This window comes from Trachypithecus francoisi, unplaced genomic scaffold, assembly GCF_009764315.1.
Source record: "Trachypithecus francoisi isolate TF-2019V2 unplaced genomic scaffold, Tfra_2.0 Lachesis_group11, whole genome shotgun sequence".
NCBI classification, from domain to species: Eukaryota; Metazoa; Chordata; class Mammalia; order Primates; family Cercopithecidae; genus Trachypithecus; species Trachypithecus francoisi.
In genome coordinates this window covers 95,266,193-95,278,897 of record NW_022681456.1, presented here as the reverse complement: position 1 = coordinate 95,278,897, position 12,705 = coordinate 95,266,193, and the positions used below count along the sequence as shown (strand labels likewise).

Sequence of the window (12,705 nt, the reverse complement as noted above, 5' to 3'; positions counted from 1 at the left end):
AGGGGAAGATTTTTGATGTAGTCACTGCAAAGAAGAGTTTTGTATGACGTTCTAGTGTCATCTTGGGCAAATGACAAAAATGTTTTGAACTTAAGTTTTAGTTCCTGGAAAAGGATGACAATGTTTATTCCACAGAATTGGACAATTAAATGAGGATTTTTTTCTGCCCTCTGATACTGACATATTCTGCACTATTCAGGTGTCCGTTATTCAATTGAGTGGACAATTTATATATAATTTGTGGGATTTTCAAGGGTCATTTGACTTGGATTTTTGCTTTACCTGCTGACATTAAGAACCTTAGTTAGATGTAACTCAACTGTAAGCCTTTGAATGACAGTAGGTCTAGAGTCTTCAGAAGATCTCCTCGGGCTATTTCTAAGTCAGGCTCAGGAAGACACACAACTAACTATGGACATGTGTCTAGCGACTGCCAATATCAAACAAGTGTATATTTGCTAATTATAGCTATCATTGAGGCAGAATGGCAAGGGAGAGCAACAGAGTCCCAAAAGGAAATGTCAGCTGGCCTTCCAGCACGATTTTTCATTTTCACTTACAGAAAAACAACCAAATATAATTTCTGACAACTCAACTTAATGATTCATGTCAACATCTGGTTCTGACAATAACCAGAATTATTACTTCAGGGGTTCCTAAGCACCACATTTCACAGTTTTACATTCAGTATTTAGAATAATTCTTTAGAACAATTTTTAGGTATTATATTTTTTAAAGATGATTGACCTTATCTGTAATCAAAAGAAATGAAATATCATTAAAATGACTAGGACTGCATTAATATATAGAGGTAGATTGTCTTTCTAGATGCTTTAACTATCTAACCTAGATCCAAGGAAGATACTTAGAAAAAATAAATAAGCGCAAGGTAAATTAATGAGTAATGAATTATTTTAACTTTTATTTGATTATTTTCATTTACAGTTCTGGCACTGACACTTTTTTTAAAAAAAGATTTTAATTTTATGTAAAGATTGAGCTTCAATAAAATAACTTAAAAAACATTTACATGTATATCACTAAATCTCCATAAAATATACAATACTCTTGATACAGCATAGGCTAGGATGACTTTGAAGGAAATGGTACACAGTCATAACTTTTAAGAGATATCCCATCTATCGCTTGTGGGAATAAATATTTATATTGAATTTGCCAAGATATCTGAAGTATTAAATACTATGTAACATGCACTCAGAAATTAAAATATACAGTTTGAAATACATATATTTTAAAAGCATAAAACTGTGATTTGATTAATCTAGGTATACATTAGAACTTCTAAATAGAAATTTGAACATTTATTACAAATAAAAGATACTTTAACATCAAGTGATATATAGTCCAAAAGCTGCTAGGAAACAGTTTGGACATGTAGAATATAACTTTCTACTTTGGCTAGAGTTGTCTCTTCTTTTTTAACCTTTTAATGAGATGGAATAATGTTAAGTTTGCTAAAACTTTAAAACTTTACAAAATGTTGGTTACTCACTAGCTGCATGATCTACTACTTTTTCTCATTTATACTGACATGACAAAATCAAACACATGTACTTAACTGTCTAAAACAAAAACGTGAATATTACTGCTAAATGAAGGTATTTAAAATTCCATAGACCAAATTACTCAAGTACAACAGACTATCTATATTTTTACATATAAAGATTTACATAAATTATATTGTTTTAGCTCACGAGCAAATTATAGGGATAAAATACTTTTATGAACACTCTTATAAATAAAACACCTCTTTGATGATTATTGGCACACAAAAATTTCCTTCTCTAAAGAGACAAGATACAAGAAAGAGTTGGTAGCAGTTAGCTATTTGGCATTTTTAAATGACTGCTATTTCTAGAAAAATAGTAGCAGTATTGCTCACCTAGAAGAGCTGAATGTACCGACAATTTATAGACTGCTACAACCTGAACCATTTCATCAAATTGGCTTAACATTATTGTACATGAGGCTAAGAAGACTGGTAAAAGTGACAGAAAACAGGATGTAAAAATTAATCCAGAGAACAACTCTGAGCCTTCTTATTGGCAGCAGCTACATATGAGCTGTAAATTTTAACCACAATTTAATACATTTTGCTAAAAAGCACATATTATACATTCTCTGCTCCTGGTCTGATATAATCATCTATTTCTTTTACTCATAGACACTGAAAAGATCTTAATTTGGTAATTAAAAACTTGTCACAACAAGTGAATAAAAGTCAGTTGTTAGGTACTTAGTATTAAGTTGACATAACTTGCAGTATGGTAAAAAAAAAAAAATCTGATTATAACAAAACATCCCATTAATTTTGTTTTTAATAATTGTGCTGATGACATAAAACCAAAATAACATTCCAACTCTGTCTACTGTATTACAGTATTTATGAACTACATATTAGTGTCACTAAATTCTGAGATTTTCTTAGATAAACCTATGGATAGTGTTTTCTAAAACATTCTCCCATTTCCACCAACTTCTGGATCTGTGACTTATTATATTTTCAATATTATTTTGCTGTTGAAAAGCAAAAGGGTAAGTTGTCAGCTTATATTTTTCCTGATCATTCTTCCCCTGTATTACAGATACTGAAATTACAGTAAAAATGTCATAAATTCCTTGCTTTTACTGATTTCCCCTTTTAGAGTGAATAACTTAATATTTAGACTATCATGTACTAAAATCAGGTTCAGTGGTAAAATTAAATTATGAAAAAACATATGGCCAGCATATGGCTGGGAACAAAATTTAAAAAGGACACATTACCTTTTATTATTTATTATTTAAATCTTATATATATATTAAAAATAATCATGTTTTGGGAAATGATTGACTAAGGAGCAACAATCAAAATTATTAGGAATGTTTACATTGAAGAAAATTATTAATGGCAAACGCTTTTGACAGCATATTCAGCCCTACGTGTTTATATGCAGATGAAATGATATATCCTCTTAAGTCTAATGCAGATCAGCTATCCAGCTAAGCCTCAATAGGGATTCAGACCTTCTTCATTGTATTTTCCTAAAACATAATATACTGCTATCAAATCTGCAGCATGTTTAGAAGGAAATCTATAATTTTGGTTGAAAGCATGATATGTAATCTGTGTCTGTTTTAATATGGTAGGTCAGATCACATCATATATAAATTGTCCTACAAAATATATATTTGATGATACTTCAAATGGAATGTTTCCAAGTTGATAGTGGTAGCCAAATATGCTGGGAACTTAAAAGGTGCCTAATATAAAAAAATCTGCAAAATTTAAACATTTAATTTTTAATATACTATAAATGTTCACCAAATCTAAAAATAATACTCTAATTGTATAAGGTTCCTTTTCAAGTAATTATTTGTTTCTAAAAAGTTATAAATCTTATACTGTGCCTCTCTGTCTTATACTTCAAAGATATGGAATATTATCTTTAACATTATATAAATAACAAATAGTCCTTTAAAGTAGGGGCTCAGGGGAGTAGGGGAGGAGAACTGTGGCTAATTTTCCCTGTTATTATGTGCATTTATGGTTATAAAGTTGAAAACACTGTTTTCTTAGGGAGAACAGGCCATGTTCTGCTTTAGGAAGTAACAAGAGTCCAGTTTCTCCTTTAATAAAGTTACTGTGCATCAGCCCAGCTGAGTTTATAAGTATATAGTTAAGGCTATGTATACAATAAAGAGAAGAATTGAGGCAATTATTTTGATAAGTCCAAAAACTAAATTTTTAGAGAGCACTTTATTGGTCTATTTTTTTCTCCTTATTATATTTTGATTGTACCACATAGTAGCTCATTTTCACTTCAATTTACCTGTGCAAAATATTAGATAAGAAATTTCTTATGAGATAAGAAATATCAATAGAGTAATACTTTTCCCTATTAAATAATATCTGCTTTTCTGAGGAAAAAATCAATACTAATATTCCCTTGGAAATCAATTGTTAAAGCACCTAATTCAAGGAAAAAACCTCTCTAAAATATTAAATTTTTTTATTATATGAAATGACCAAAGGAGAAAACTTTTCTGTTTTTGGTTAATGGATTTTTAGGGCACTAAAGTAACTGTTTAAATATTATACCTCTGGTGACTTAGAGAATGAACTTCCTCAGCTGCATTCTCAGCTTGATAACTGTGATAGGAAGAAGCCAGATGTTAAAAGAACAAAATACCTTGGAGACTGGCAGAAATACTTTGAATATGGAGAGAGCCACCTTTTCTCTCCAAATACAGTACCTTATTAGATGTTTAGAGCCATTAAAAATGCATCAAACTGATGTATTCCTAACTGGCCACAGAAGATTCATTCATACTTTTCCTGGAACTAGCAAGTAGTTTTGTGAACAAGTAATTCTGTACATATTATATAGTTCTTAATAGAAAAGCAAAAATTAAGAGTTCAGTGATGAATTAACATAAAAACCAATGAACACTTTGGAAAGACATTGTAGAAATATAGTTAAGTCTGCATTTCTTATAGACATGCTATAATAGAACAATTATCTGTTCCAATAGGAAATCTCAATTTTTAGACAAGAAGGAAAAAAAAAAACTAAGCCAAGAGTAAGAAAAACACAGAGACAAATCTATGTATCTTTGTTTTTTTTTTCTGGTAAATTCTCAGGGAAATGAGAAAAGTGTGCAAAATAAAAACGAGTTTATGCTCTTTAAGTAAAAAAAGACAAATAGAATTATATAATATGTGACAGTTCTTTTAGGAAGAGTTAATAAAAAGTTAAGAAAAAAGTCCCATTTTTTTTTATTAAACAAACACCAATAACAGCAGGATTATTTCTGCCACTGATTTCCTTCCTCTTTTTTGTTTCAAAAATTATTGTTTGAATAAAAGAAAGGGGAAAAATGGTTTGCTTGCAGCTATGTATGTAACACAAATGAAGGCACAAAACAGTAGGACTCCAGGGCCAATGAGGAAGGTGTAGTGATTTGGGCATGAACAAAAACTGACCCTGATATACAGTTAAAGATCTGGCACTATTTTGCATTTATAATTGCATACCTAAGTGACTAACCAATTTGGAACCCATAAAAACCTTTAATCTGTTACTTTCTGACCATAAAAGGTACTTCTCAAAACTTCCTAACTCATCTGTGCAAATGTATGCCTTATCACTGATGCAAAAAAAGAAGTATGAAAATAACTCCTGATAGATTATATTTGCATAATGTTCAAAAGACAGTGTGCAGAGTCAGTCTCTGAAGAACTCCCAATATCTGAATTGGAGAGAAACAAAAATGTGGAATCCAAAGGAGACAGGGACAGCTGTGCCCTTGTAGGAGGCACTTTGGAATTTGCTGATGAAAGCTTAAATGGAATTTAGTTTGTTAACAGCTGATCAGAGATAAACCACTACTCTCTGTAGGAAAACTGAGGGCCAACAGGCCATCTTTTGACATGGAACACCCTTGGACCATCTCCCAGAATCCTTTATAAATATATTATACATATGTAATTTGACTAGATTAGTACTGACTCTATTGCCACTAATAATTATAAATGGTCTTAGGAAAAAAGGATACCACTGAAGTCACTGGGTACAATATTCATTTTAGACTATCTCAGGAAGGCATTACACACATTTGCTTAAGAATTATTAGATTAAAATCTCTGTAAATATTTTTTAAAATATTGTTCCTTGTGGGGAAAAAAAAAAAAGTCATCATGGTTGTATCTTCCTCCTAATCAAGTATTCTAGAATATGAAGTCAATCAAAACTAGACTGTGGAAAGAACCAGATTAGAAGCAGGGCAGTGAGGTCACTGATTACTGTTCTTCTCCCCCCAGTTTGTTTAAATAACTAAATATATGAGCAGCTGAAAATTATTCCACATCAGAAGCATCATTGTCAGAAAGATGATAGTTACTTCCCTTTACCCGAATATATTCAATATATCTCCCTTCATCAGAATCTGAAGTACCACATGTACATAGCCTGTTGTCAAAGAGTGATTCAATTTCCTCTAATTTTTTGCCTTTGGTCTCAGGAAGACAACCGTAGATGAAAAGAAGTCCCACAGCAGCAAATCCAGCATAGAGGAAGAAAGCTCCTGCAACAGAAAATAATAGATACATGAATATGAATATATATGGAAACAAGTTGGAAAGAGTACTTGATTTTGACTTTTTTTTCTGGTCAGTTATGCATAATCACAGTATGAAATGGACCAAAAAATTACTATGAGCCTGGTTTACTCCAGTTGTTCCAACTCTGTGAATATGATGCAATGTATCTTTCTAAACTCAAGTTCAGAAATTCAAGAATAATAGACTAGGCTCAGATGTAAGTTTGGCTTTGAAGCCTTTCCTCCCTTCCCTGACTAGAAGGAATTACTCTCTTCCATGTGCTATCACAGCATGTTGTTGGAGACCCCTAAAATAACAACCAAGAAATATTATAATTATGTATACACATGTATGCTTGCCTTGTCTATTACACTAGAGGCACTTTGAGGTCAGAAGAAGTTCCTTTCTTACTCATCTTGTATTTCCAGAACCAAGTATAATGATGACATTGTAGAATGAATGCCTCAGTGGAATACATGGCAACTCCATCCTTCCAGTTTCTCATGTCCAAAGTCTGGGAGTCATCCTTAACTTCTACCTTACTCTCATGCCTAACATCCAATCTGTTAGGAGATCCCGTTGGTTCTACCTTCAAAATATAACCTGAAGATGGCCACTTCTCACCACTGCCATAGATAAATGTGGTCTAAGGGCCATCTTCTCTCATCTGCACTATTGCAACAGTCTCCTAATTGGTCTCCTTGTTCCTTCTGTTGGACCTCGACAGTCCATTTTTTTTCCATAGCACATGTCATCATCTGACATACTATGATGTTTACTAGTTTGTTTTTTGTTTCCCTCCACTAGAATGTAAACTCCATGAAGTCAGAGAATTTTGTTTTGCTGTAAGATTATGTATGTCAATGCAGCACAGCCAGAAACACATAAATATCAGCTAGTTTTATTTTCTAAGGGTCATGATAGCAAGCCTAGATGGATGAGATATATGAATGTATGACTTGTTTATATTCTCTACACATTTCCAAGATGGACTTTTAAAATAATTGAATTCGCACCAGCCTGGCCAACATGGTGAAACCTGTCTCTACCAAATACACACACACACACACACACACACACACACACACACACACACAATTGAATTGCAAATTTGAATATAAAAAACTCTACTTGTACTTTTGATGGTGGAAAACAACAAAGTAAAATGGAGCCCCTGTCTAAGTTTAGGCTTTCAATCCAGACCATCATGTGTACGAGATGGGGGAAGTAAGATGAAAAATTAATGTGACAATTGGCTGGAGAAAGGATATCAGATTGGGAGTGGGAAGAACTGAGTTTAAGTGTTGGCCACGTGACTTCTGGATAGTCATTTAACCTCTTCTCTGGGCCTCTGTTGCCTCATTAGGTAAAATAAGGGGGTTTCTCAGCTCCTACTTAAGTGTTGGCAGTTTATGACTCTATACATTTTACAGCCAAAATCAGGAGCATATATAGGAGATACAGTTAAGAGATGCTTGAGAGAGAGACCTGATCTGTGTAATGGGGAAAACAATTCCTGCTTTGCCCAACTGTAAAGAAGAGAAATAATGTATGTTACCATGCCCATTAGAATTCTGAATATCAGTTGCTCAAAAAAGTGATGGCCAGATTTTGTCAAATTCTACTAAATGACCAGGAAAGGAAGAGTTGCTATTAAGATACAGAATAAGATTAGTGTGACTAATTAATTGGGATGTCTTTACAAAAAGGGTGATACTGATAAGCTAGCTCTTGGCGAATGGGGGAATTTTGACAAAAAAATGAAAGATGAAGTCCTGTGTTCTGAGTACAGATAAGCAAGACTGTGGAGGTAGGAAGAGAAATGGAATCTTTAGCAGAGAGGGACAAAGACTGGATGGTAATTATGATGAAGATAAAGAAAAAATAAGTACAGATGGTAAAACATTTTAGACTAAACTACACTTCTAAACTACAAAATCTGTAACAGCAAACCCAGTTTGACTTTTAAATATAATGGTATAGTTTATCTTTATCATTATCTTTCACAATTTGGGAACAGTAGCATAATTAGAAGTAACAAATCAAATCTGTCAGTGCTAAATTCCTATAGTTAAAAACATTAGTTGGGTTAGGAAGATTCCTGAAGTTGATTACAGATTCTTTCTTGTGACCTGGATTCCCAAACCTGAATAATATCAACGAATTGCTATTAAAATACAAGACCATTTTATAAAATCTGAGGAATCCAAAGCACTCAAATGCCAAAACTGCCTACTCAGTGTGGGTTCCGATGATTAGACCTATGGCTAAGTCGCGGAGGAGTGTGGGCAGACCTGGGAGGCTGTGACCTGTTCCATGTCATGGTCAAATCAGTCACATATCTCAGTTTCTCATTTATTCCTCCCTTGGAATGAAAATGGAAAGAAAAAATGTCTGTAATGAGTCCATCAGGGCTATTGAACACTGTAGATATTCCTCACCTTTATTCTAAGGATTTAAATCTTATTAGAGCCCTACATTAAGTTCCAGATTAAAACAACTATTTGACTGAATTACACAAACTGAGGACTCAAAGACCATATTTGACTGAATTTCAGTAGTACCTCAAGAGAGAAGCTTTGACATAATGCCCCCCAAGGGATCTCTTTAGCCACATGTGCCGTATATAAAATGGCATATTGGTGATATAACAATGATACTTTTTAGTAATAAACATTATTGAATGGGGGCACAAGGCAGACCTGTGTAAGCAATATGGTTGAGTAAGGAGTCAAATTTTTAGATTTTATGAAACAATAAAAAAGGAGGCAACAAAGAAGATACAACTATTTCCAGAGGAACACATGATTAGGATATATATTTATTAAATCAGGAATCTAAAAGCATAACTCACATAAACCAGTAACATGTAGATTACAATGAGACACAAAGAGGGGGAAAAACTAGCCTGAACAAACTATTTTTCTACTACTAGAGAGTAGTAGACCAAATGGACCAGTGCTCTGATATGAGAGAAGCTTAATGCAAGGCAAAATTCTTTTAGCTGTTTATTTTTGAAAGAATTCTGCTTATGCCCTATTTAAATTTCATTACTGTTGCCTCATTTTTCTCATGGTTTTCTGGCAGAATAAATTCAAGAAAGAGGAGCTTTGCTGTCAAAAGTATAATCATGTAAACTTTTATTATTTGGTCTATGCCTTTCTATTAAAAATGCTTTCTCAGGATGCCAGCATATATTTAGGTCTTCAAATATTTAAGCGTTCCCTAGAATCAGTAAACACGAGGAAATATTTATTGTGCTCATATTTATTATGTCATGAAGATGAGTTTATGAATTTATGGAAAAATTTTAATTGCCAAATGGGATCCAGCTGAATATACTAAATATATATCCAGTTTAAAATGCCAGTGCATTTCCTTTCCAAAAAAATAAATATTCCAAATGCCTTAAGTGGTGATTAGGAGAGAGAAAAGTTTTATGAAGATAATAAAAGCATTAGATAAATACTATGAACTAAAATCAAATACCAATTCAGCATGTTCAGAAGAGACGGGAATAGATTTTTATAATGTTTCATCATATTCATCATTCATCTACAAAATTTATCCATTTATTTATTTACTTGACAAACACTTTTTGGTGCTTACCAGGTGAACAGGATGCCTTGGGAGGAACTGGGAATGTGACAATGAACAAGGCACAGTCCTGGCCCTCCAGGGATTTACAGTCTAGTAGAGGGAGCTAGGAGCAGACAAACCTGTTCTTGCGAAGAGGAATGATAAGTGCCCAGAGCATGGAATAAAGTGAGATTGTGGGGAGATCAGAGAAGGTCTTCTGGGAGAATGGTCTAAGCAGCAGGCATTCCATCTCTACCACAGAGACTTATGAGATTAGAATGAAACCTCACACTTCATCATGAATAATCCTACTGCAACCTACAAAGTCATGTGAACAATGCAGAAATCTTTTTTCTAAAAAGCAGTCTTCTCACTTTAGTACAAACGGATTTGAAGTAGCTCCCCAAAGTATTTTCCTGACTCAGCCACTAAGCACTATTGTTTTTCATTTTGAATTATGGCCACGTTTACACTTTTGCAAGTGGTAAGTGCTGGTCTCAGAGGACAATGAAATGCACATGCACGGGCCTGAGCAGCACAGGTGATACAGTGGAAGGCATGGCCACAGCACAGAATACTGTTAAGCATTTGGGGAAGCTATTCTCAGCCCTATGCAGATTCTGCTCTTAGACTTGACGCTATGCCTGTCACAGGATATCTCATTGGTCCTAGACTCCCTGCCTACATCTTTTTACCATTTTCTGTTTTTTAGGTTTCTGTGAAACTAAAAGCTATGGTGTAAAGACTTCCACCTGCGGAAAGAGCTGGGTTGGGAGAGGGGTTGTGTGACAGCCCTAAGCACTGCAGGACAAGAAGCAATGCTGTTTAGGATAGGAGAATCCCTTTTCCAGATACATTTCCAATGCCTTTGGAGGACAAGAAAACCACATGGAGATACTTATAACAGCAACATATAACCACATGGTCTCAATCACAAATGATATTCACAAATGATATTATAGTATATCTAAAAATAGAGTGATAAAAACAAAACTATGTTGGAAAAAATATTATCTTACCATAGTATGTAAGATATTCTGCTGTGTGTAAAAATGTTAGTGAAACCAGAACATTGAAAATCCAGTTTATTCCAGATGAACATGCATTTCCTGTACTTCTTGCCCAAAGGGGATATATTTCAGAATTCACAGTCCAAGGCATTGGTCCCATTCCTGAGAAATAAAACATTAAAAACTTTAGTAAAATAGCATGTAAGAAATTTGAAAAATTACAGTTTATGTACTCCAAAAAGAGGCAATTCAATTAATGCAACAGTAATAACAAAGTCTTTGTTTACCAGGTGCAAAGAAAACAAGATATAAAATAAGGCCCAGAAGTGCAGTCCAGGAATATGGAGTAGGGCAGAAATTGTAAGCCCAAAATATGTCTTCTGTTTTGAACTTGGTTTCATTTTCACACCTGAAAAATAATGCAATGTAAGTATTAACTTAATGTTTTAGACTACAGTTGCAGAATTCAATATGATCATATATATGCATTTGGAAATTCCTTAATGTCTTAAGAAAAATAGTCCAAAATGTTTTTCTTAAAAAATAAGAACTAAATATACAGTATTAGATATGCGAGCTCACACAGGAATTTTAGAGCTAAGTATAATTCAAGAGCAAAACAAAGACACTGTTTTATAACCATTTCACATAAATTAGACATGATTTCTAATTAGTCCATGGAAGCTGCAGTAATACTTCAGTACCACTGAGAGTCAGTATGTGGCAGTGAAAAGACCATGGAACTTGCAATCGGGACAAGATTCAAATTTCAGAGCCAGATACTTTTCATCTGATAAAATGGGGATAATACTTTGTAGACTATTTTAAGGATTAGAAGGGTAACCTGTAAAGGGGTGATGGGGTGGATGAGGGAAGCAAATGATTCTGTCTGATTCCAAATAGCCCTCTCCCTTCCTGCTGTGTGTTCTTACTTCTCTACCAGTCACTCCCTGATGACCTTCCTTCTTAATCCATAGTAAAGCAAAGTGTCCTACAGTTTAGATCGATTCTGAAGTTGAACTTCCAATTCTTTACCTTAATTGCCCCTGAAGATATTACCAGACTCAAAAACATTCCTATTCCCTGTTGTCAATTTAGAGTATTGTCCTGTCTCCTTCAACCTCTATCTTTGAACCTTGTCATCCAAACCCTATTGTTACAGTATTTATGAACTCATCATAACATTCTACCTGTCTTGAGGATTTGGGTACCTGCTCAGTCTACCTCCTCTCATCCCCTGCCACATTCATTTATTTTTAATTCATTGGTCTCATTTAAAAAATTATTTTAAGTTCCAGGATACACGTGCAGGATGTGCAGGTTTGTTACACAGGTAAATGTGTGCGGCAGTGATTTGCTGCACCCATCAACCCATCACCTAGGTATTAAGCCCCATATGCATTATCTATTTATCCTGATGCTCTCCCTCCTCCCAGCCCCCACAGGCCCTAGTGTGCATTGTTCCCTTCTCTGTGTCAATGTGTTCTCATTGTTCAGCTCCCACTTATAAGTGAAAACATGTGGTGTGTGGTTTTCTGTGCTCCGTATAATGCACTGGCCTCATAGTTCCTTATTTTATCTCCAAAACTATAGAGAGAGCACTTTATAGTTTCCTTGATTTGGAACTATTTTACTTCAGACTTAGAGCCTTCCTTTTCTGATCACAACCACCACGTTGTTTATCTCCTCATTTCTGATAATCTGTGCTACACCCAGATCTGCCTTTGGATTATCTTCTCAGTATTCATTAACCTCACTGCTCAGCTTAGACCATGCCAATACAGGCATAACTTGGAGATATTCTGAGGTCAGTTCCAGACCACTGCAATAAAGTGGGTCACACAAATTTTTTGGTTTCCCACTGCATATAAAAGCTATGTTCCCATGAAAGTGTAGTCTATTAAGTGTTCAATAATATTGTCTAAAAATGTACAAATCTTAATTTTAAAATATTTTATTGCTAAAAAATGCTAATGATCATCTGTACCTTCCATGAGTCATCTTTTTGGTGGA

At 34.1% G+C, this 12,705-nt stretch overlaps 1 protein-coding gene across 1 annotated transcript in view; it reads right to left on the bottom strand.

The window, feature by feature from the left end:
- Window positions 1–894: 894 nt before the first annotated feature.
- Window positions 895–12,705, bottom strand: part of SLC2A13 (solute carrier family 2 member 13) — a 391,075-nt gene continuing 379,264 nt past the window's right edge. The window contains exons 8-10 of the mRNA XM_033222427.1: window positions 10,980–11,101; window positions 10,702–10,854; window positions 895–6,087 (exon numbers count right to left, since the gene is read on the bottom strand). Of these exons, the coding sequence (XP_033078318.1) occupies window positions 5,861–6,087; window positions 10,702–10,854; window positions 10,980–11,101 (502 nt within the window). The 3' untranslated portion in view covers window positions 895–5,860. The remainder of the gene's footprint in view (window positions 6,088–10,701; window positions 10,855–10,979; window positions 11,102–12,705) is intronic.